The sequence below is a fragment of the Cricetulus griseus genome (assembly GCF_003668045.3).
Source record: "Cricetulus griseus strain 17A/GY chromosome 1 unlocalized genomic scaffold, alternate assembly CriGri-PICRH-1.0 chr1_1, whole genome shotgun sequence".
Lineage (NCBI taxonomy): Eukaryota > Metazoa > Chordata > Mammalia > Rodentia > Cricetidae > Cricetulus > Cricetulus griseus.
Window position 1 is genome coordinate 7,962,402 of NW_023276807.1, and position 26,490 is coordinate 7,988,891.

The following is a 26,490-nucleotide window of genomic DNA, read 5'->3' on the forward strand; positions in this document are numbered from 1 at the left end:
TGATATTCCAGAAACACAGAGGCATATTCATACTAAAAAAATTGGATTATATACTAAGAGATTGTTTTTAAATTACACAAAAATCTCAACAGATTCAGAAAAGGCATTTAACTAAAGTGAGTATCCACTCCTCACAGGAACTCTCAGTAATCTAGGAGTGGGAGTGAATACCCTGCATGTGATTCAAAGTGGCTCTGGAATCCCATGCAGATGGTGAAAGCTTTGATTTAACTGCTTGTATTCACAGTGTTAGTGGCCCCAGCTAAGGCATAGAGATAAGGAAAATAAATGAATAAATAAAGAAATAAAGAAATAAATGACATTCAGATTGAAAATGAAAGGGAAAATGCTTTTATTTGCAGGCAACATAGTCTTCTATGCCAAAATTGTTATGAAATACACAAAAGAATTGAGCATTATCAGTTGTGGGTTATAATAGGAGTAGGCAAAGTTAAGTATGCTTAATTTTCATACACCGACAAAAATATTTCAAAACTGAGCTTCAGAACCCACATACAGCCGCCCCCCCCCAAAAAAAAGAAAAGGAAAATAAAAAAGCCAGGCGGTGGTGGCGCATGCCTTTAACTCTAGCACTTGGGATGCAGAGTTAAAGACCCACCTGGGTCTGTGTGAGTTCAAAGCCAGTGGTCTACAAAGCATGTTCCAGGAAAGTGAAACCCTGTCTCAAAAAACTAGAGAGAGAGAGGAAAAGAAAAGAACCCACATTCCAGTAGCACCAAGAGGTAGTTAAAACTAAGGATAAATCTATAAAATAAAATTATGGAATGAAAATTTCAAAATTTCACTTCAGTAAATTAAATAAGTTCTAAGCAAGTGGATAAAGGCTGTGACCACAGAACAGTAGAATCCATTTTGTGGGGCTCCTCCTCCTCCAAACATATTTATATTCAGTTTAGTCTCAATCAAAATATGATCGGAACATTTCATACAAATTTAAAAATTTTAAAAACCAATTTTAAAATTCACATAGAAGTGGTCAAAATAAATTTGACCTTAAGAGCAAGATAAAAAGCAGAGTTACACTGCTCAAGTTAAAGACTTACTATAGGGGCTTCAGATGCAGCTCAGAGATAGCACTTGGTTCTGTATCCCTGGGTACCACAAGCAGATGACCAAAATCTTACAAACCTATAGAGCTTTATAGAGTTACCTCAACTAAGTCAGGGTAACACTGGAATAAAGATAAACTCGTCACTGGAACAGAATAGAGATGTAGACATAATACACACAAATATATTCAAGTGATTTTGGACTTAATGACAAGAAACAGCCATCTCATCAAATTGCATACATACTCCAAAGAAAAGGGAACTTAAGGAAGGTTTCCAAAATAGTAGCCTGAAAGTTTCTGTAAATCATTGGTCCTTAAAAGCAAGAAAAGGACTGGATTTTCTGTTTCTATATCAAAGACTTCCAACATTCAGACAAGCTTTCATTAGGAAGAAGAGGAGGAAGGAGAGGGGAAGGGACAGAAGGAGGAAAAGGAAGAATCAGAAAGTCGCTGATAAAACTGGAACAGCATGTGTTATTGCTTTGGGAATTAGCTACCATCCCCCTTCCCTCAGATCCGTAATATCATGAAAACCGGGACCTGTGCATACATAGTAACCCTGAAAACCGGCAGGCTTGCAAGAGCAAAGCAGGTCTGGAGTTTCTCAAATGTCCCAGGCTACTGACCTGACCCAGAGATCCTCAGCAAGAGTCCTATCCCCAGGGTGTTTGATGAACAAACTCAGTGTCAGCTATTTAATAAGGCAGCAACTATTTAATAAAAGCTACAACACGGACTAGAACACAAGAGCCATGGCCTAAAGGGAGACCTCAATGTTCCAGCGTATTCCTGAAGAATGAGAAGCATACATACATACATACGCACAGCTGCTCAGCAGGTCCAGAAAAGGTTTCAGACTCACATCTGAATAACTGTGAGGTCATATACGGGCGGAAGTGAAGGCTAAGGAGACCCGTAAACAGCCTATATGCTGTCCCTCAGCAAAGGGTAGAGAATATATAGGCTACAGATCATCCAGTCATTAACCAATCACTGAACTTCCCAGTGATTTCAGGTTTTGTAAACAGGCTTTACAAGGCTGGTTCAGGAAATCCATCAAGCATATGAACAGAAACAGCAACAATGTTTAAAAATGTGAAAATTGTTAACAATGGACTGGAATGATAGCTCAGCGGTGAAGAGAGCTTACTGCCCTATCAGATCCCGCACCAACCTCAGACATCACAAATGCCTGTGACTCCACTTTCAGGGGATTCAGTATTCCCTTCTGGACTCCAAGGGCATCCGTGCTCTCTCTCTCTCTCTCTCTCTCTCTCTCTCTCTCTCTCTCTCTCTCTCTCTCTCTCTCTCTCTCTCTCTCCTCCCTCTCTCCCTCCTCCCTCCCTCCTTCCTCCCTCCCCCCACCCTCTCAAGAATTAATCTTAAAAAAAACTCAGTAATAACAACAAACTATGGGTACTTATAAGGGAGACATCTGATTTCCAGAATTATACATTATGCTATCAAAAATTCTAAATGATCAGCAAAATACTACAGAAGAAATGGGAAAGGAGGGGCCATTTACGGGGTGAACAAAGCTTCCAGTGGAAAAGGTTTCAGGGGAGCAGAAGTGTTACATTTACTTTACAAAGACTCACAATAGCTTTTAAAATATATACAACACTGCTGAAAAACTAGTTCTAAAATATAAAAAGAACTATATGGCAACAATGTCTTACCAAGGAAATATCAACTAAAAAGAAGAGAAAGAGAAGGAGGAAACCATCAAAAGAACTAACTGGAATTCTAGGGTGGAAAAATCCCATAACTAAGACAAAGATGGTTTCACTGTAAAGGGCTGAACAGCACGTGTGTGTTGACAGCAAAAGAACTTGTAAAATGACAATAAATCAACTGAGTGTCCTTTGTGGCTCTGAGAGTAAACCAACATGTATATAATGGGAATCCCAGGAGAAAAAGAAGGGTTGGTAAAAATACATAAAGAAATAATGCCCCCCCCCAAAAAAAACACATTAATCTACACATCTAAAGAGCTTAATAACTACAAGAATAAACTAAAACGGCACATCTATCTAGTACTTCAGAGTCCAATCATAGAAAGAAAGGGAGCCTTCAGTGCAGTAAGAAACAGACCTATCTTGTGCACAGGAGTTCTTCATTGAGTGTAATTGTTTCTCAGAATCTACCAAGGCCAGGAGGAAGTGACATAACATTTTAAAATAAAGGACAAATGAAGACATTTACATATAAACCAAGATTAGGACAATTTATCAGAAACACTACTCTCCTATAAAACAAAATAACAACACCCCAGAGAGAGCCATTCAGGCTGAGAAAGTCCAACCAAGACAGCAACTCATAAGCACACAAAGAAATAAGAAATGCCAGTAAACAAATCAGGAAACAAAACTCTGGTTTCATAATTGTACAAACAGGTAATTTAAATAGATTTTTTTAAAGCATGTAAGTAGTTTGGGGCTTGTAACTTCTCTCTCTTTTTATCATTTGTTTCAAAATTGCACAAAATAATGGGTATAAGTCCACTTTGCTCACATTCTAATGCATAAGCTTACACTGACAGGTAAGTGTAGCTACCACACCCCTCATGGGAGAAGCCTCTTTACCGCAAATGGAGACTGTCACAGAAAACCACAACTGGACACAATGTAGTGAGGGGCCCAGCCACCAAAAGCACATTCATATCACAGTTCCTGTGTCTGTGACTCAGGGAACATCAAGGAAGAGGGCATAGAAAGATTTGTAAGAACCAGAACACCAGAAAGTCTGCTGAGAAACAGTCTCTCCTAGAAATGGCTTCATAAGCAAGACTGGAGCAAAGGCATATTCACTTGGGAGGGGAAATTTTCATGGGGTCCTAACCCCAGACAAAGAACTATAGGCAACCAATGACTGCTGGGAGTGGGTGGATTCAGCCTCACTCAAGGCCGAGCCCCATTATTGGTTCTCCGATGCAGAGTGGTCATCCCTGAAACAACATGCACAAACCTTTAAGCTGCTAGATTTCATAACTCAAAGATGTCATCTCACTTGGCGCATCTGTACTGGACATGTTCCTATTATATCCACTCACCCTGAGACACTTTCTCTACTTGGCTCCAAATTTCAGGTCAGGCTTTTACTAGTTATCTGACCACTGAAACCTTGACCATCAGTCACCCTAGCGGAAACCAGGCCTCAGCTCTTGATACGATCTTTCCTTACCACACTCGGTGACCTCATTTGGTCTCCCAGCTCACACACTAGCTGCTTTTAACCTCTGGGCCTTTGGCACATGCTGCCAAGGACACATACCTCCCTTAGCCTGGAATCTACATCACTTCCTTTTTCCCTCCTGCAGGGTCTACTCAAAATCAACCTTTCAGTTGAGATATTTTTGTGGGAAGATACCGTATGGAAAACTGAACCTTTTTTTTTTTATTTTTGTCTGCCAAATATTTCTTGTTTTCCTAGTATTCTGCCTACTTTATCTGTACCACTACATGACTTATGCAATGTATTCTGTCTCTCTTAATAGGCATGCCACCTGCAAGTGGCTGCTTCCATACAATTTCAGCACCTACCAGATGACACATTGTAAAGGCACAATAAATTTGTGGAAAGAAATGAAGAAGAGAAAGAGAATATGAAGAAACTGGAAGAGGATACGAATAAGTAGCTATGGGTCCATGGGTGGCTCTAGACACCTATTCCAGGATAAGCAGGCCTTACTAGTCCCATGAGCACTGAGATGACAGGAGGCCTGGACTAGACTCAGAGCCCTCGACAGGAGGGAGCTCTTATTCCAAATCTAGAGACATGACCCTGGGTTCTTAATCTCACCAGCCTCAATTCCCCCAAAATCCCAGGCATAGAATGAGAGAGGAAGCTATGGAAAAGGACCTTCAGATGGCAGTTCTGGGGCCAGGAGCGTCCATGTCCTAAGTGTAACCGAGAATGGCAAAGAAAATGACTTTGGTAGACAAACACTGTCCTGTGTTCTCCCTCACCTCCGCCTGTAAATGACTACACTAGAGGAAACATCATACTCACCGGTCTCCAGTGAAAGCAGAGGGGTGATGAAACAAAGGAGCCCAAGTAGCACTTTCATATTCTCCTGGAAAAGTAGAAGGGAAGGAAGGTAGAACATTATTAACTAGCAACTCTCTAGGTTTCCTGACCCCCACCTGTCCTCACCCATAACCTCCAGGTCACATGGGAAAGCCTTCCTCACCATTCCAAGTTATGTTACTCTTCTAGTTAGAAAGTGTGTGTGTGTGTGTGTGTGTGTGTGTGTGTGTGTGTGTTAGAATTGGGGGCAAATTAAGATTTAAAGCATTTTCAACGTCCTTCCTCAAATACATTCCTAGTCTTAAATTACACTTGAATCCCCTCAGAATATAGTTTACAATCAATGTAGACTATGGCCAGACCTCTACACCCATGGGAGCTACATCTACAGATCCAACCAACTGCCATGCTAAATGATTTGCAAGTCTGTGCTTCTGTGCTGAAGACGCATGGCTTTTAGGATGTTGTCAGTCCCTAAACACAGGAGAACAACTGTGGGTATGTCTGACATTTTATTAGATATCATTAACTAACCCAGAGAAGACAGAAGTACATGGGCAGATGTCGAGGAGTTTGAGCACCTTTGCACTGCAATGCCCACAGTGGTTGTGGAACCAATCTCCCATGGGGATAGGGGTGAGTGGACTCACTGAACCCCAAGTAGCTGCCTCTCCCTTTGTACATTTGTCTCCAGATAGAAGATATTCCCCACATTTGAGTCAGGCCTTCACTGAAAAATCCCATATTCAATTGCCTGTACAATATAATACATGGAGATGTACCCCCAAAATGACTAAAATAAATCGTATCAACATATTGATGCTGCATTTATTCTTGTGGTTTGGGAGGATTTCCCCTTCTCTGGGGATTTTATTACTTTCCAGAAGGTCTGTGATGAACATGAATGAATCTTTTCACAAAGAAAGAAGCACCACTGATTCTCTAAGTGGCTCTGAAGGCCTCACCAGCATGACCTTAGACAGTGTTAGCACTGGGGCTCCCTGTAAACCGAGGTCCTGATAACTTACTCTCCTTTTCAAATTCTTATTGTTATGTATTCGCTTTATGAAGTGTTGAGTTTCATGACATTTTCATCAGGGTATAATGTATGTTGACCTGTGCAGCCTTCATTACCCTCACCTGTCTCCCTTACACTCCATCTTCCCTCCAAGCCCTCCTCCTCCTGCCATGTCATGTATGGGCTTTTGCTAAGTTCCACCTATGAAATAAAGCATTCGCCTTTCTTTTTGATAATATGTTCTCCTCCTGTTCCAACCATTTTCTGCCAATGATATAACTTAGTTCTTTTTCATGCCTGAATAATGTTCTATTATGTATATGTACCACCTGTGTGTTACCCATGTGGACAGACACCTAGGCTGATTTCATACCGTGGCTATTTTAATTACATGGGCCTTTGTAGGTCCTATTGGCAGGGAGAGTAACCAGATTAACCTCTTGCCTAACCTTCTTTAGGACGTGCCCAGCACCCCATCTACAAAACAAAGTCCCTAAAACAATATCAAATTAACGCAAAGAAGAACACTTATCGTGACAGTTTTGCCTACTACCTCTTTCAAGTCCCAAATGAAGTAAACTTGCATTACAGTCTTCTTTCTCTGCTTACTTCATTCTCCTTAACAGATGGCTCATGATGACATTCAGCTAAACTCCAGCCTCTTGTCTCCAGCGGGCTTTTACACAAATCCACTCAGAGGCCCCTGAGAACTCCAATCCCAAAAATACAGCAAGTATTCTTACACCACCAAATTGCCCTCCCCTGGAACTCGCCACCTAGTTGACCCAGGGCTCCAGACCTACTGAGCATGCACTTAAAAGAGACAGCTACCCCCAGGACACAACAGTTGATGTTATTCACCACCAACACCACCAGTTTAGTCATAACTCCTGCTATGCTGCTCTCACTCAAGGCCCTGCTTGATTCACTACACCGCCAGGCTCCTTATTTGTCTCTCTGCTTGTGGATATTTTCTAATCAAATCAACTAGCCTCCCCATGCAGGTACAAGAGTCCAGCTCCCTTGCCAAGCATAGGGCTACTCCGTTCCTGCCCCTCTTAACTCTACTGAATGTCCCTCCATCCCGAAAGTTCACTCTGCAGCAGCTTTCACCATGCCCCAGACTCTTAGCCTTGTGCTTAACTACTTCCTCTGCTTTCTAAGTCATTCACTCCTACTCCATCAGATCTCAGCACCCTAGGGCCAGAGGCTTCTCCAGAGCTCCTGCCTGGCTGCATTCTCTGGGCCTTCCCAGCAACCTGTCTGCCTACCATGCCCTAAGCATAATCTTCCATTTAACCTGGGATGGGAAGTTCCTGAAGGCAGGAACACGGCTCAACTCCATCCCCAAAGCATGTGACACTGTACTTGAAGTCCTTAATAAAGCCTTAATGAAGTCCCAGAAGTCCTTAATAAAGCCTCAAGGGATGAATGAGAACAGAACGAGCAAAATAACAGCTGATTCCTCAACGCAACATTGGGCAATGTCCAAAGCATACTATGAAACTCCTTGCTGGGAAAAAAAAAAAATTGCCTTTAATTTTATCAGACACTAAATGTGTCTATATTCATTCTTACTTGTTTCTGTCAGTATGAAACATAAAGTCCTTTAACTAAGATGCCACTCCTGGAAACTAATTATCTAAAGGATTTGAAAATTAGCTAGAAAATGTTCTACTTGAGAAATTACATTAGAAAGTATATAAATGTTACAACACACTTTTTAAAGGAAGATTGATTGGGGGTGGGGCGGGTTTTATCTGAAGCTGTAAGACACATCCATTCAATGTAACCCCAGCATCAGGATGATGTTGATTCTTAAGCCTGGCTTAAGCCTTGAGATCTACCCTGAAGTAGTAAGACTACATTCCTTATGTATCCTGTAACTCGATCCTTCTCCGGTCATCTACCACAATGTAGGTTAATAGTGCCTCATGCTGTACTTACTCTAAACTACATCCAGCTTATGAAATAAGATGGGAGGCCTTGAAGCTTGTAGTCTGGCTTCTTACCTCCTTCTGTGAGCACATGGAAGTGTGTGTATCCAGTCTTAGAAAAGAAAGGGCTAAATGTTCCCCAGTACCAAGTCCTGGCTATTCACTCCGTATTCTTAGTATCAACAAGAGTGTTTATAAATAAACCACGTGGACACTGCTGGTTGCCAGTTCACTCAGTTATAAGATCAGGCTTGTTTGGTATTAGGCGGAAGAAAAAAAATATGCCAAGCTGTCTTTTTATAGTGTGTGGCTCTCAAGCTGGAATTCTAGGTTAATTGCAGATGAATCATCCTTAACTCTTTCAAGTCCATGGCCAATGACCTAAGAGCAGTTTTTTCCCTAGTGGTTTACTAAGTGGTAGAGGGACAGGAGTACAGGTTTTTCCATCTACCCTTACCCTTCTCTAGGGAAAAATAAAAACCAAAGTGGGGTGTGGGAAAACCCTTTGCCCGAGCAGCAGCTGAGTCCTTATCTGTCAACAGGACCTGGGGGTTGAGGTTCCACACCAAGCTGGAATGGGTATTAAATGAGTGAAGCTATCAGAAGGAGGTGGGGTTGTAAAACAGGCACTTGAGATGACACCAAATGGGCTCCCAAGAAAAACCAACAAATGCTGGGTGTGGCAACACATACCTGTAATCCCACCACTGGGCAAGCTAGGCGGGAGAGTCATGAGTTTGAGGTCAGCCTGAATGACACAGAGCAACTGAACCTCTAAAACAAATGGGCAAAAAACAAAATACCAAACAAGCAAACAGACACAGCTCAAAATCAGCATTAGCCCGTTACGTCCACCAACAACAATATAACCCCAAGGTAGAGACCTAGACTAGACATTTCAGGGTCACCAGTTAAAAGACTGTCCAAGTCAATTTCTCCCACAGAGGTGGCACACTGGATAAGCTCAGCTTCTGTGCCTCAGTTCCCTCATGTGACAACTGGACCTGACAATGGTATCTGCCACTGAGTGCCACGATGAGGGCGAAATGAGTTGCCACATGGAAACCATTATCACAAACACCTACACCGTGATGAGAATTTTGTTTTAATTTTTTAAAATTATTTATCTTATGTACATTGGTGTTTTGCCTGCATGAATGTCTTTATGAGGGTATTGGATCCCCTGAAACGGGCGTTACGGACAGTTGTGAGCTGCCGTGTGGGTGCTGGGAATTGAACCCAGGTCCTTTGGAAGAGTAGTCAGTACTCTTAACCACTGAGCCATCTCTGACAAGTTTTGATAGAAGATTTTCAGTTTCCATTCATGTCTTTTTCTACCCACTACCCTGCTGAACAATCGTATATTGAAGCCCAGATCCACACTTAGTCCTAGGCAAAAAAAAAAAAAAACAGGAATAATGACCCAGGGACTGGCTCATGGAGGTTCGTGGCTGCAGGAAAAGTGATTGTATCCATATTCACTCTACCAGATCATGTGCCTGCAGGATGAGACCCGCCCCACACACAAGGGTGAGGGAAGCATTACGTAATGTCTCCATTCAGCAACTTATGCTGAGGACAGGTGCCAAGAAGTGCATCTGGAAAGGCGGGGCTGACAGTGGCTGCAACAGAGGTGCATTGAGGGGCTGGCCTTTAATTTGCAGAAGGCAGAAAGGTACTTAAAGATTTTACACAGTGGAGGGGGGTGGTGGCTAGATTTTGATTCTCTGTACAAATTTTAACCACTGGAGACAAGAGGAATGATAGGGATGCCCAGATGAGCAGCAGGGGGATGGGCAGGGAAAAAGAGACTGAGGATAGCTGATGGCCAGGTTCCCTAGCGGTGAGGGGTGGGGCAAGGAGGATCACACCACAGGTAGGTGGGCTGGGTTGAGACACAGACTGCTCTGGCATGATCAGAGTAAACTTCCTGCAGCAACACCAGCCTGGGGCCCCTGAGGAGGAGGCCAGGAGTGTGCTTTTCAACAGAGATTAGGAAGTTGAGGGTGGGATGCAAAGGCCCAGAATGTTCTGAGAGGGCTCTGCCCCCTGCACTGGGAACTCATTCCAATCAGATGGCCTGTGGAAGAAGGTCAGCAGTAGGGCCACAGACTCCCTCAAAAATCTGACAGCACCTCCCTGGAGTCCCCCCCGCCAAGCCTCCACCCTCCCCATCCTTCCCCAGCATCTAGCATCCACTGCCCTGCTCTTTTCTTCTCTATCATCAACTGAGCTTCTTTCCACATACGTATGAGATCACGCGGTCCTTGTCTTATTCTGCCAAACACTGTTTCCTCCAATCCCATCCATATTACTTTACTGTGTACAAATTCTGTGCATCCATAAAAAAGCAAAATAACAGCAAGAAGAAGAAGAAGAAGAAGAAGAAGAAGAAGAAGAAGAAGAAGAAGAAGAAGAAGAAGAAGAAGAAGAAGAAGAAGAAGAAGAAGAAGTAGTAGTAGTAGTAATCTGGCCCCCAAGGAAAAAATGTGCCAGCAAACATTTTTGCATATAGGGGGAGCTGTCCCAAGGCTGCCTGCAGCTGAGGTTAGAAGACTTCCATGGCTTATGAAGAAAGACTAAGGAACCCTGCCATGGCCCAGCCTGTTACCTTGAGGAAGGCTGCTTCCTTTATGAGTGGTCCTGCTTCTCAGGAAGGAGGGATCATCTTAAAGGGGCGTGTCTACCTGGAGAAGAAAAGCATAGGTACATTGAACAGATGGGCGGAAAGGGCCTCAGAGCCACCAGCACCCCAAGACGAGTCTAAAAGTATCATATACTCATGGAAAAGTCAAAACATCTATGCCCTGTGGTACTTTAGGACAGAGTATGTTTAGGGAAACAAGTCAAAGGAGTCAGGAACATGGAACTTGACACGCAAAGGGTTAAATGCATTCACTGTGCTTTCTGCCTGTCAGAGGGACTCAGAAATTGATAAAAATCCCTCTTGGGTGACTGTCTCAGTGCTGATGGAAAACAGGGCTAAGGACTTGCCGCATGCCTGAAGAAAAAACATGGAAAGGTCCCTTTTAAGAGCAGGCACATTAGCTTTAAAAAAAATAAAATAAGTGTGTTTTTTTTTTCCTTAAACCAAACACATCCATATGCCTGACCCCATTTTGCAGAATTTAAAATAATTCCCCAAAAGCTGTTTGTGATTGCTCACTATTTATTTCTGCAGTTTCCTCTAGTATTTTGGAGTCTATTTTTTTCATGCTGAGTCATTTCCTTATCCTTCTACTGGGACCTTTCAATGTCCACCACTGACACAGACTGACCAAATCAATGCTAAACATTTGCATAGACTAAATAACACTAAATCCCAAACTATTAGTCATGCCTCCGGAGATAGAACACAGCACCACATTCAGCTGTCAGAGGCACAGTGGCAAATTATCTATCAAGGGTCCTATTACAGCACAAAATCAAAGAGAACACTCAAGATCTTCCTGTTCCTAGCCACAGGACCATGGCCCACCCCAATCCCCAGGAACCTCAAAAGTGACTATAGCTGATGGGAACCACAGGGAAAGTATCACTGGGGCACAGTGGGGGGGGTCATAAAAGGAGAAGGAGGAGGAAAACTGACAATTGGGTAAATCTAGGGACCTACGGCAAATAAGACTCTCCATTTGCTCCAATCTACTCCTCTTCTCACCTTCCTTTTCACACCTGAAACTCCAAGTGCCTTCACACACACACACACACACACACACACACACACACACACACACACACACACACATACTTCCCACTTCTTAGCCAGCACTTCAATCAAGACATCACTGCTCCTGGGAAGCATTGTGCAAGCCAACAGCCCTCCTTACTTCTTCAGGCAAAGAAGCCTTCTGTCTCTGGCTCACATCACCTGGCTCACCCCTACCTGTCTTGACTCCAGGGAGAATGCCAATCCACTCATCCTTCATAGCTGATATCTTGGCTACTGGTCCCAAGTACCTGTGACACTCTGCCCCAGGATGCATCTCTTCAATTCTCTTCGGTAGCAGCCAAGAGACTTATAACAGCTCTGGGCTGATTCTGAGCAGAAACTGGCCTTGGGCCCTCAAAGAAATCCCTGCTCCACAGCCAGGGACAAGTGACTTGGCATCTTCACGGTACAACACACAGGTGTGTCGGACAGCTCAAGCAGTTCATCTAGCACCCTGGAGATTTGAATTCTCTACTTGAGATGGGAGAAGACAGGACAGGGCAGACCATCCCCCATATTCCTGTGAGCAGGGTCCCAACCTTCATAGCTCACATATACCAGGTGTATGATAAAAAATAGTAGAAGAGAGGACAGAGGGAGGGAAGGACCTGAAGTCTGCATGAGCAGGCTGATACAGAGCCAGTCCACTTCTTACTCTTCCACAAGCACCCACTTGTTTTTCCCTGGATCTGCTATGTTAGGAAGCATCACGAGGCCCCCCAACAGATGCAGCCACCTGGCCGTCTAACCTAAATAAACTATTGTTTACAGATTATCCTAGTTCCAATATTCTGTTACAGCAACAGATGCAGCCTAACATAGCACTAGACTCAAGACTGAGAAGCAGAAATGTGAACTAAATTATGAAAAACAGAAAACAAGCACAAGAATCAATATGATCATTACTGATTCCCAACCAAAGCCCCTCCCCAAGAAGGGGCATGGCCAAGACCAGAGCTGTGAAGGACGGATGAGCTAGCAGTCAGTGGGACTGTGCTGACTCATCCCAGGGTTTAGAAGGGAAAGGGACTGTGCCTTTCTCTCACTTTGCAAGATCTACTTTGTCCAATGCAGGCGCAAGCAAAATGACAGCTGTGGGACACAGCATTTTCCTCAAGACAGTACAGGTCTGAAGAGGGGATTTTTCTTGTATGTGGCCACACCGAATCTATTAGATACTTTCTTATGAATGAGAAATTTCCCACGAACTTGAATTCTCCTCCTCTTCCTGAGGAATTCCCCACACTGTGAATCCTGCCTTCCAGGACAGAAGGTAGGCACAGGCTCTGAAAGATGTACTGAGGACACACATTGTGTGGGTGCACACAGAGGAAACTGCTAACTGCTGCTGGAGGAGGCTTGTCCTGGGTCTGAGTACTAAGTGTGCAAGAACAGACTGTGCTGGCCCCATCGTGGGATCTTCTCAGAGTGGCACATACTGTATCTAGCTACTCTCAACCCCTCTCCATCAACATCTTTCCACATTCTGAGGGGCTCTGAGTCTATGCACTTGACACCCTGGTCTACATACGTGGGTATATTTCCTTCTATACAGCCCTGCCTGGGCTCACAAGGCAGGCATATCCAGAATGGAGTACTCCAAGGCCTCTCAGGAGAGCCTTGGGCAACCATGAAATTGGAGTTCGGACAGTTAGGGAAAGAATTCTGAGGTATCTGAGAACCTAAAGTATGATCAAGAGGCAAGTGCTGAAGTTCAAGTCTCTAATGGGTCTATCATATTGCCCTTATAGACTCTTTATTACGACAAGGGACATGGCTTATGAGTTGCAGAGCAGATCTGGGCAAATCACTGGACTTTGGGGGATCCTAGAGGAAATTATAAGGAAGCCACACCTCAATAGAAACCCACGAGTGTGAGTATAAAGCAAGAATAAGCTCTTGCTCCTTCTAGGACCTGTTAGAGTCAACCTCCAAATCCGAAATTTAGAAAGGAGATCTTAACCATATTAGTCTCTCTATGTTGTTTGTTTGCTTTTTGTTTCATTTGTTTCACTGATGTGACAAAATGCCTGACCCCAAGCAACTTAAAATGAACAGAAAATTATTTGGCTCATAGTTCTGGAGTCTGGGAGCATGGTGCCAGCATTTGTGCTATGTCGCCCATGGCAGAATATGGAAAGTAGAATGTGGAAGGCCAAGAAAGGGCAAGATTGAGCAAGCAAGGGAGGGTTGAACTCACTTTTATAACAACCCCGCTCCTGCAATAATGAACTCACTTCCCCAGCACTGGCGTTAATCCATTCATGAGAACAGGGCCTTCAAGACCTGATTGTTTCCTATGAGTCTTGCCTCACACTGTTGCCCTGGAGTTTGTATTTCCCATCTGTGAACTTTGATGGCCACACTCAAACCACAGCACACACATTCCACATCTCTGGCTTCATCTCTACATGTCTACATTCCAAGCAATACCTCACAGAGCTACAGCATTTGTAACACATTTGTAACCTCTCACACCAGACATACGAATGTATGTGTACATGGCAAAATAGAGAATTCAGTTCCCACTAACTTGCTCATAATTAAGAAAAAGCAAGAGTTTAAGCATGTTTCCCCAGCTTAGGAAGTGTCATTGCCTATGTGTCTGCTAAAAATGAGTGAAAAGTGGGTTTCGGTATTGAACTAAAACCACAATAATGATTTTTCCTCCAATGCCACTTGGTTATAAGCATTCAACCAGATTCTCAATAGTTGCTGAACTTAAGACCAAAATGGACAGTGTGATAAAGAAGGCAACAATGAATACACAAAGCCATAAAACCATGCAACTACTGGAACTACTTTGCAATTCTTTCCTTCCAGGAGTCCTTGATTCTGAAACCAGAATGGATACATTTCCAAGAAAATCTACAGACATGAAAGGGAGTCTATCCCATTGGGATCATCAGTTCTACCCAAGGAGATCTAGGTGGGGGAGCTGTTATTTTTATACTGAAACAAAGGTGGGTGTGCGTTGAGTGGGAAGGAAAGAAGCCTCTAAGACCTCTCAAGGAAAAATCAGGAGGTATCAGAGAAATAACCCATAAGGGAAGCGACTTCGTAGTGCCGGGTTGGGCATTCACTTTTGATTTCTTCAGTTCAGTCTTTGTGTTGAAAGTCTAAGTGGTGCTGTCTTAAGTAAATGTTCTTATTATCTCATAATTCCCAATCAGGAGAAATGGAAACATCAAGGCCCACAAAGCTCAAACCCTCAGGACAACATAGATTACCTTACACCAACTTCTTCTAAAATGTCCATCTATCAAGGAGTACCCAGACTCATGCTGAGAAAGGAGAGGGTGGGAATGATCACAGAGGCACCTGGGGACCTCTGTGGTATGCTCTAAATGGTTTCTGTTCTACAGAGATTAGTAGCATAGAGTCACAGACAGACGCTTCAACCTTGAGAACCACAAAGTTACAAACAAACAAAGCCTCCTCACACACAAGAAAGGACCAAAGAGACTCACTTCTTGAAACCCCAATGGACATCAAGACCTGCAATTTTCAATGAGAGTAAATGGATCTGACTTATTTACCTACACAAAGAGGGGACGGGAGTATCTTTCTAATCACCCTGACTAACAGTGGAGAACCTGTTAAAGGTATTCATGCAGCCAGCAGCTCACCTGTTCCCCTGAAGACTTGAGTTTGCCCCCACAATAGTCTGTGGTCAACTTATATAAAGTGCTGCAGAGCCTTACCCTAGTGTTGTGAAATATTATTTTAAGATGTGTGGAACATTTGTTTTAATGATGCAAAGATGTGTTGCATTTGTTTAACTCTGTGAAGCTCTTGGCCTGTCTAAAACACCTGATGGTCTAATGAAGAGCTGAACAGCCAATAGCGATGCAGGAAAAAAGGATATGTGGGGCTGACAGTCAGAGAGAATAAATAGAAGGAGAGTTCTGGGAGAGGAGATCAAGAAGTGAGAGGAGAGGAGGAGGACTCTGGGGGCCAGCCACCCAGCTACACAGCAAGCCACTGAGTAAGAAAGGTAGACAGGATAAAGATAAAATGTCCAGAAGCAAAAGGTAGACAGGATCATTTAAGTTAAGAAAAGCTAGCTAGAAACAAGCCATGCTAAGGCCGGGCATTAATAAGTGATAACAAGTCTCTTGTGTATTTATTTGGGAGCCAGGTGGCAGGCCCCCAAAAAGCCAAAAGAGTAAAAAGTACCAACTATGCCCCAAGCACTGGCATACTGAAATACATGTTTAATACAAACTGTTTTTATTTCTTCTTTCCATTTAGACATTATATTGCTCTTCTTAAAACTGTAGTCTGCTAAATTTTACTATATCATCTTGGAGTTGCAAACAGATTGTTTAAAAATACTTACAAACAGACGTGTCAGGTAATTGATGAGGTAAGAAGCCCTGATTGAAAGTGACAGCCTCTCACTTCTCACCCCACTCCCGCTGGGAGTCATTGCTGTCCTTTCAGGTAATCTGAGTTGAGGTGTGACTGATGTGCAGAGCTGGGCTCTCTAGACCCATTCTGTCAGCTCAGCACCAAGCTGCACAGTGGTTACCAACCTGCACTTGTGGGACAGGTAACTTCAAGAGGCTTCCATCTTGCTCTTCCTATCTCTTTAACGAAAACCAGATGAAAATCTCAACCCAACTTCACACCAAGAACCTTTTATTTCCCCCAAATATTTCACATTTATCTTGAAGACACTGATAGCTGCAGCTTCCCAGGTCATTTTAAACATTTCTAGTCATTGTGGGCTCCATGTTTGCTTCCCTCTTGTTCTATTTTAATTGATGACATTGTACAAATCCTTTCCCAAACAAATGAGATAGAAAAATGTCTCATTTACTCTGTCACTTGTATACTAACGGACACACACAAGGAGACAGCAGAGAATTCAAAGGTAACCAGAGACTTGGAAAATCTTCAGGGACTTTCAATACTTGGTGACAGCTCTTTTTGGCAGGGCCCCTCTGCCCACTCTCATGTACTAGGGTGTGGCTAGGAATTTGGCACTTCCGGAGGCCACAGGCAAGCAGAGGAAAGTGTAGTTGCTAACACTGCAAAACCTTCCCCTATATCACTAACCACTTCACAACCACACAGAGAGGAAAACGCAAACCAAGAGCCAGCTTTTGATGACAAATGGGTAGCATTGTGGGGCAGGTCATGGCCTTGTCAGGAGTCAAGGCTCCTGACAATGTCTCTCCTTTGAAGTGGCAGGTTCATTATAGATCCATCATACAGCCCAAGACTCTGAGGACCTGTGTACGCTCTTCCCTGTACCATACCCTATGCCGTGGCTGTCTCACTGAGATGCTCCAGCTTTGCCCTGCTCCTTAGTAAGATGTTCCACTGTAGAATCTCTGTGAGGATGAATAGACACTCCCTGTTCACACTCCCTTCTGCAGGCTTCTAATCGACCCAGGTTCTCTTGCTGGTCCATATCTTAGCACCCCCGCTGTTCCTTGGAGAACCACTGAGCTGTATGTATGATCACAGTCTCCACGCCCTCTCTATTGGCCATGCTCACTGTGTCCTACAGGCTACCCAGACCCACACTCTCTGCAAAGGGGCAAATTTCAAAGTACTGACTTAGGAAGAAAAGAAAAAAAATTTTTCTCTAACTTGCCAAGAGGACCCATGTATGTGAGAAGACAGGATTTTCATTTGTTTTATTTACTTCACCTTCCCTAGTACTTCCCCCAGTGCCTGGTACATTAGTACCATTCAATAATTATTTGTTTGATAAATGAGTAACGTTAATATTAAGCAGTGTCTCACCTAGAGAGGATGTACCAGAAGATGTTTTGTGCCTCAGAAGCATACATAATACTTTCTCTTTACAACACAGGGGTTCAGCAGAGCCTATGAGGAATCAGAAGTCTAGGCCTTCCTTGCCAAGTCTGGGTGAGAATTTAGAGCAAATGTCTTTATTGAACTGCACACTGGCAACCCAATGGTGAGCCTACTCGAAAGTACTTACTGTTTGCTTCAGAACAGCAGTCAGCCCTGACTAAAGAAAAGTCAGACTCCAGGTACCTTCCCCAGTTGGATCCCATCTCAATGGGCATCACGTGTCTGCCTAGCTCAGGAGTTAGTTTAGGATGTGGATGTATAATATTAAATAAAATATAACATGTAGGATATTACAAATTTAGATGGGCTCAAAGGAGAGAGAAATAGGAGCCGCTGCTTGGTAAGTAGGAAGAGAGGCAGCACTTGTCCCCAGCACCAGGCTGACTCCTGGATCTCACAGTCATTCGGTTCCATACGGTGTGTCCACCTCTTGGAAGACTGGCAATAAGCCAGGGTGACTCAGGCACCACCAGTTCCAATGACAGATGGACTTCAGCTCCTCTTTATCGTGGCTTGAGTAGCACAACTGATTAGATTCTGTTTTCTCGGTTCCCAGGATGTTCCTCGGGGCCAAAATTATGGGATGTGCCCATCTGGTGAACATCCCAAACAGTGCAAAAAAGGGGGAGTCTCCCTGTTTTCCCTGGCAGCCTCTCTCACTTCCCTCCCACCCCAAGACTTTAGCCACAAGGGTTTGAAGCCCAGAGGGTGCCAGTTCTCAAACAAAATAGCCTGCACCTAAGCTTCTGCTATAAAACAAGGTGATCCTGGCGGCTCACCCACAGGACTGCTGGGAGGCTAAAGGGCAGTAAAAGTACGGGGCCCTGTAAACTGTCCCGCGCTGGGCATGTTTGTAAACAATGTGTCTACATTCCCTAGTGTCAATCTGTCTGGAGAGAGGATTCACCCCACCACAGGAATGAAGGAATTCACTTACCCCTTGCCTTGTTAAAGACCCCCTCTTCAGAGCCCAGACCTCTTAGAGGGTTTGTTACTTAGTTACAAGTTAGTTACTCTTGCCAGAACTCAAGGCCTGGGAGCAATTTACACAGGGAGACTCGTGTACCTAGAACAAACCTGAAGAAAGTTGGGCAAGTTCCCGAATTATTTAAATGGCCTTTACTCCTGAGTGTGTGTGTGTGTGTGTGTGCGCGCGCGCGCTTGTGTGTGTGTGTGTGTGTGTGTGTGTGTGTGTGTGTGTGTGTGTGTGTGTGTGTGTGTGTGTGTGTGCGCACACACACACCAGAAAGAAAAGAGGCTGACTTTATCTTTCATCCACAGAGAATGCTGACACGCTGGCTACCGGGTAACTTAAGAAGGACATTTGCCAGGGTCAAGACAGCAACGTGGTCTGGCCACCCCATCTTCCCAACTCTCCAGTTTTCTCCTACCTGGGCTTGCCCGGGTGCCCCAGTGGGGTGCGCAGGAATCTAGCAGTTGCTCCGAGACCGGGAGCAACTGGAGCCCTGGGAGCCACGCGAGGGGTGCTCCGTCGCCGGCACGGCACTCGTGGGTCACATTCCTGCCGCTCTCGGGGCAGGCGGGCACCAGCTGGGCTCCCGCCCCTCTTGATCAGAGCCACAGGCTCCCAGGAGGCTCCTGGTGAGGGGGACGACTTGTGTCCGCCGGAGTAGCACGCCGTTCCCACTCCCAGCCCGGCCCGCGGGGGCGTGCAGCGGGCGGAGACTGCCGGCCCTATTAAGTCGCAGGCGCGAGCGAGCTGGCCGGGTGCCCATGCCCCGCCCTGGGAGCAGGAGAGGTTGGGCGATTGTGTCCCTGCCAGGCATCCCAAAGTCTCGACACCCCAGCCAGGCGTCCCAGAGTCTCTACACCCCCAACCCCCTCCCCTAGGCATTCCACCCCGGGGTCTCCACATCTCTGCGGAGCATTCCATTCCAGGGTCTTTGTATCCCTGCTGGGCATCCTAGGGTCCTTGCATCCCTACCAGGTGTCCCGAGTCCAGGGAAGAATGGCTGGAGTTCCCAAACCGCTTGGCTCCTCTGTGCAGCCTAGGTGAACTCAACAAAATTAGCTGGAACAACTCACCTTTATATACCAACCGGCTTGGGCTACCTGAGCTGGTGACCCGCAGCGAGTCAGATACTCAGCTCCTGAAGCAAATGCTTAACAGTCCTGTGCCTATCACAACTTCTGGGGCCTGGCGCTAGGTGCCTCCAACCGGCTTTGTGAACTTGACCGAGTCACTAAGTTTGTGGTACCTCGATTTCCTCTTTGGTTATAAATGCCCGCAGCAGCGTCTTGTGGAGGGGTAGAGATTAAATGAGCACTGGCATCGAGGTAATACTGCATAAGCTTGTATACTTTGGTTGCATTACTGCTATACGCCAGGCTGAACAACCTTTTCCCTAGTCTTAACATAACCCAGTTAATTCTAGGACTTAACTATGCAAAGGAAAATTCATGCCCAGAAAACAAAAAATCGAGAACAGCCAAGTATATGGCTGGGTGCTTCTTTCCCGGCTATGATGGGTCACCCTGCAATGCAACTGCAAATAAACAATGATTGATTGATTGCTCCTTCCAGAGCACATGGCCATTTCCTGCATGTCTTCCAGGGTGGACAGGCCCTGGATTCCCCGCCACATTCCCATAAGCACCTTCAGAAACTCGGGGCTGAAGTCACCTGGGGGCAATTCAGAAGTGGAAGAGAACATAAACGGATGAGCGTCAGCAGTTTATCGGAGATGCTGCCTGTGGCCCAATAGGACAGATGTTTCTCTCTTATCTGTTTCCAGATATTTGAACTGTTCCTTTTTCTCAGAGAAGCAGGCTTAAGTCCACCAGTGACATAGTACTATGCAAATTTATTAACTGCCCCATGAGTCAGTATTCCACAGGGGTGGTTCTCACAGCCTTGCCTACATTCGCAATCATAACAAGATCTGGCCTTTTTTTGTGGCCAGAAATGTCATGTTGTAATTAACCCAGGGCTACTGGTGTCAGTCTTTTCTTTTCTTTTTTTTTTTTTTTTTCAACTTCCAGGTGACTCCGTTACGCAGCTCCCATCATTATGCAGACAGACCGAATCTTCCACCTGAAGGCTGTTTCAACAGATGTGTACTGTGGTAGTTTCCACCCCCATTTCTCTTTTTATTTACTACATATTAACCATGCACTGTAATTACAGGTTAAATGTGACAATTCACATATGCATAACAGTTTAATCCTATCTACCCTCCAATAGCTTATAATCACCCTTCTATGGCCATGTTCTTTACTTCCCTTTAATATCTCATTCATGAGAGGAAACATGAGATTTGTCTCCTTTTAGTCGACTTTATAGTGCTTAACATGATTGCCAACAATTCCATTAATTTTCCTAAAAATAATCTGATTTCATCCTGGCTACATTTGATTCTTTGTTATCAGAATAAGAGTTGATTTTATGTATTTTCACTTTCTTTATCCATTTATCCATTGAAAGGCTTCATGATTTGATTGTGATAAACAGTGCAGCATCAAAGATGGGTATGCTAGTGTCTGCATGCTGACTTAGACTCTTTAAGGGATGTATCCAGGAGCAGTTTCAGATCACCTGGTGGTCCTATTATAAGTGGTAGTTTAATGTATGCTAAATCAGGTGAGTCTAACTTGAAACTGTAGCCTGGAGATATCACTTGGTGGCAGAGCACACGCCAGGCCCTGGGTGTGTTTTCCTGTTACAAACGAAATAAATAAATATATGAAGCAGCGACGTGGAAGCTTTATGTTGGTAAACATAAACTTGCCTGGGCATTTAGATACTGAAAGATCTTAAAGCAATTTACAATTAGCAAAATTGATTTTTGCAATAAGGGGGAGATAAAATTTATGCCTTATCTGCACTTGAGACAGTCCCACTGTGTTGTCTAGGGTGACCTTGAAGTCCTGGGTGGACTTGAAGTCACATGATGTATCTACCTCAGCCTTCCAAGTAGCAGAGCATGTACCATAGGGATGGATTTCTTCTTTTGTATACTGACCCATTACCCCCACCTGTACTTTTCATGTCCTGGAAACACAAGGGCCTCTCCGTGCAGGCAGGGCTCTCAAACACACATTCCAAATTATAGGATTTACAGAACTCCCCTTCTCACCTTATAATCTCAAAGGCTTTCCCCAGGATCTTGGTGTCATCTCCTTCCTCAGACATGTTGGGAGTCCTCCCTCTGACTCATTTTCCTTTGGCTCCCTTTCTCCAGATAACTGATGTGTGGATAACTTTACTCAACTCCTCAACTGGGATCTGTTGTGTAAGCACAGACAGCCACTTTCATGTCTCTCTGTCCAGTTCTTAGCACTACACGAATGTTCTGAGCATGCTCACATGTGTCAGCCTAAGACACACCACTAACTCCGCTGTTGCACACTGTTGATAGCCCTAAGTTTCATTGGAGTCATAGGAAGTCTAGTATCCAACATAGCCTGAGCCAAAGAGTGCATCCTACTACATCCCAGTAAAGCATCCAGGAGTCTCCAGACCCTCCTAAGAGGCCAGGCCTGTGAGCCAAAACCTGTAAAAAGCTATAGAAAATGAGGCTGGAAGGATAATCATGGGCTCAGCTACTGTTTGTAAAACCACAGGATGAGTTGTAGATCAGAAATCCTCCCTGGGGATGAAGCAACCCTTAATTTCTTTCACCTTCACTACCCCTCCCCCCATGTCTTCCAGTTAGAGCAACATGAGGGGGAAGAATTATGAAGAGTTTGTTGTTACCGGCAAAGATCCTGGGTCCTAAAATCAGTAAACACAAAACAGCTCTCAAGCAGTAATTTTTTTCCTATCACCAGAAAGAATGAGAATTCATAACATATAGAGAAATGCACATGCGTTTATAGACAATGATGTTTTTACAGGCAGGACCTCTGTGAATCTCAACTTGCAACACCTATTTTTGCTATTTGTGGAACTTCCAGGAACCTCTCACAGAACCACAACACAGACTTGAAACCACTGTCCCAGATGGACTTCCTTGTACAGCCCAGTTTTTTTGCTCCCGTCACACATTTTCCATCTAATGACCTCCAAACAGGCGCTTTGAACCCGTATCACCGAAACATCTCAGTTTGAAGCAGTTCACTGTCCCCCCTTCTCTCAGCAGTTTTTCATGGGCTTCTGAGATTGTCTTTCTAGTCAACACACTATGATTTTTTTTTTTTTAACCAAGCCGAAAGCCACAGGCAAACTGAAGGTGAGGGCCAATGTGAATTCATAGCAGTCATCAGGGCAACGAGCCCTTTTCTTTTTAACTTCCTTCATAAGTAGAGGGGATAAGGACAGATGTGACAAGCCAATTATTTGCTTCATTGCAGTTTAATCTTGCTCAATGAAGGCAAATAACTGAAAGAGCTTGTGTGCCTGGCTTGCGTCACATATTAACAGAGTCGCACGTCCATGTACTGATGCACCTAGCAGAACCAGATTGGCTGGCGGAGGGCACTCTCCTCCCAGCTTCCTTTCATCCTCCTCTCCCTTCTCTTTCCTTCTTTTCCCTCTCCTCTTTCTTCCCTACCCCCCTTCTCTCAACATTTGTCTGTTTCATGATTGCTCAAACCCGAGCACCACTAACCGAAATTTTGTAGGCTGTGTCTCATGATTCTCCCTATTGCCCAAGAAATGCCTATTGAAACTCCTGGACTCAGTCATATTCCAGACAAGAGCATGACCCCCCTTGAATCCCCCTTTATTTACTTTTTATGTTTTTATATTGCACTGTGGGTTTGTGTGTGTGTGTGTGTGTGTGTGTGTGTGTGTGTGTGTGTGTGTTTTGTGTGTGTGTGTGTGTGTGTGTGTGTGTGTGTGTAGGGTTGGTTTCTGTACATGTGTGAATGCATGTTAAGGTCAGAGGACAACCTCAAGTGTCATTTCTCAGACTCTGCCTGTCTTTGCCTCCCCAGTGTAGATATTACAAGTGTGCCCCCACCCGTGCATGGCATTTCTCACTTGGATCCTGAGGACTGAACTTAGTCCTTGTGCTTGCAAGACAGACACTGCACTGACTGAGCATCTCCCAGCCTCTAAACTTACTATAAAATTGAGAGTCTATATAGCCCTGCCATCTTTGTTTCTATAATCAGTCTCTAAGTTATGTCTATCTATCTTCCTTTTTTCTATAAGCATCTGTCAAGCCCACACTTCCATGATGGAGACTTTCAGTCTGTTGATCTCTTCTGAATATAACAGAAATACAATTTCTCTAAGTGGTCTTCCTTTACTATGATCACTGTAGTCAATTAAAGACAATACCCGTTAACCTTGAGGAGCCATATTGAATTGCTCCCCACTGGATGTATACACAATGTTGACTTACCTTACCTTTAATCTGGGCTGGCTTTAATGATTTACTCAACGAATAGAAGGAAGAAAGTGGAAGTGACCTCTGAGGCCAACCAAACAAACTTCTTATTTAATTAGTGTTTAAGAGAAGGTATGACCCAGGGTGGTGGCAAACCTCTGTACCACAGTGTAACTTTTGTACCCCTGTGAAGTCTGGGGGAGGAAGATCAGGAGTCTGAGGCTACATAGTAGGTTGGACATCAGCTTTCTTGAGCTGCACAGCAAAGCCAAATGGAAGGAAGGGAAGGAGTGGAGAAAGGAAGAAAGAGTGTTGGAGGGAAAGGAGACAGAAAGAGGAGGAGAAAGGGAAGGGAAGGAAAAGAGAGGGGAAGGAAATGAAGGAGGAAATACAGGAAAGAAGAAGAGGGGAAAGGGAAAGAAGGAATGAAGAGGAAGGATGGGGAAAGGATAAAAGAAAGAAAGAAAGGAAGAAAGAAAGGAAGAAAGAAAGAAAGAGGGGAAAGGAGTATATCGTGTTTTTTCTTTCTTCCCTATTTATGGAAGTCTTAAAATTGGTATCTGGAAGACCCAGTAAAAGACAGTGATTTGTGGATGACCTTGAATCAGACTCCTAGAGAGGACCTAAACCAGGTGTGATGGGACAGAAGATGCCAACAAGGACACCTGTGGGCTTAGGGAGACAGCCCTATCTTCCGTTGCTACCATCTTACATACAGAACTTACGCATTTTGTCAGATTTATATTTAACTTTTCATATTGCTCAAATTCTTGTAGAAGATATTATTTTACATATTACTTCCTAAATGTTCCACTACTAATGCATAGGCACATAGCTGATTTTTGTACATTGATCTGTAACCTACAAAACTAACTGATTAGTTGCATAACTTTTTGTGGATGCCATAAAATTCTCTATCTAGAAACCTATGTTGTCTGTAGATAGTTTTCTTTCCAAGATACGCACCCTATTTCGCTTCCTTTACTTTTTCTTTGGCTCCAGCTAAATCCTTTAGTACAATTCTGAACAGAAACCAGAAAGCAGACATCCTTGTCTCACTGGTCTTAGGGAAATATTTCCATTGAGTCTGATGGCAGGGTTGGGTCTTTTTTAGGTACATTTCTTTTTGATTTTTCGAGACAGGGTTTCTTTGTGTGCCTTTGTTGACCAGGCTACCCCGGAACTCACAGAGATTTGCCTGCCTCTGCCTGCCAAGTGCCGGGATTAAAGGAGTGCACCATCACCACCCTTCTTTAAACACATTTTTAATAAGCTGAAGGAGCCTCTTTTCTAATATGCAGGACATTTTTTTTTAAAAAAAATCAGGGATACACATCAGATTTTGTTAACCCCTTCTCTGTCATCTATTTTTTAGGTTTGTTAATAAGGTGAATTACATGCATCAGTTTTCCTGTGCTGAGCCAGTCTTGCTGAAGAAGATAGTCATTACGTATTTACCTTCGTAGAGAGTGCTGGATTTTATTTACTAGTATACTGTTTAAAATTTGTATGTCTTCGTTCATGAGGAATACTGGTATATAGTGTTTCTGAATTATATTCGATGGTTTTTCCATATTATATTCTCTAGTTTTGGTGTACGGGAAATGACCTTGGAGAGTTTGGAAGACTTCACAAATTGAAAATGATTGACCCTTCTTCAGTTTTCAAGAAGAGTTCAAGCAGAATTGATATTATATCATCCTTAAGGGCCTGGTAGAACTGTTTGGTGCTATAGTTTTCTGTGTGGAATAGGTCATTATTAATACATTTTATACCTTAGATTTCTCTGCTTATCTCTTAGAGCTCATACAATACAGTTATAATAAGTTTTAATGCTCTTATACTCTAATTCTAACATTTGTATTAATCCTTGACTGTCTCTTGTTGATTTTCGCTCTGATTTGCATATTCTTAGGTGGACACTAAACATCATGGATGCTTATTTTCTGGCCTCTGAATCATTTTGCCTTCAGAATACGGTTGAATTGTTGAATATTGTTCATTTTTGGGGGGTCTAGCTTTTAAGTCATTAGGCAGGAATGTAGCAAGCAGCATTTGGTCTAAGACAGTTTCCCCATTTCCTGTCACTTCTGAGTCCTCTATAAAATGCCTTTGGATCCAGACATTTTATGAGGTATCTTTCTCGTGTGGGCGTGGGTCTGTGCTCTGATGAGCTCCTACACAGGACTCTGATGGTCTCTAAAATGCTATTCTCTACATCTGTTCCTTTGCCTTTGCTACCATGGCCTTCCTAAGCCCCATCTCATCCTTTCAGAAGTTTACTGAGCTCTGAGTACTGAGCTCCTGTACTATATGACCTGGAAACTCACGTTGGTAAACAGAAACAGTCAAGGGCTCACCCATTTCTTTCTTGACTCCTAGGATGGAAGCCTTCATTAGTATCTTAAAACCCTGACTTTGAGTACTCTCTGTTGTTATTTGATTGTTTCTGGTAAGAAACTTGATCCAGGCTCTCTTACTCAATCTTGACTGGAAGCAGAAACATGCCAACAACTTGTGAAGTTCACCAGTGAAACTGACTGGGATTCTTCACTCCTGGCAAATATTTTTTTTTCTTTCCATTTAAGTTGAAA

General features: G+C 43.8%; 1 protein-coding gene across 3 annotated transcripts in view; it reads right to left on the reverse strand.

The window, feature by feature from the left end:
- The window catches only part of Il1r1 (interleukin 1 receptor type 1), a 69,685-nt gene that overhangs the window by 19,279 nt on the left and 23,916 nt on the right, over positions 1–26,490 (reverse strand). Inside the window, exons 1-3 of one of the 3 annotated variants that reach the window (XM_027386754.2) lie at positions 18,992–19,264; positions 10,668–10,743; positions 5,084–5,147 (exon numbers count right to left, since the gene is read on the reverse strand). In XM_027386754.2, the coding sequence (XP_027242555.1) occupies positions 5,084–5,141 (58 nt within the window). In that variant the 5' untranslated portion in view covers positions 5,142–5,147; positions 10,668–10,743; positions 18,992–19,264. Of the gene's footprint in view, positions 1–5,083; positions 5,148–10,667; positions 10,744–18,991; positions 19,265–26,490 lie in introns of those variants that run through there. The other 2 variants (XM_027386755.2, XM_027386756.2) reach the window with 2 other exon arrangements.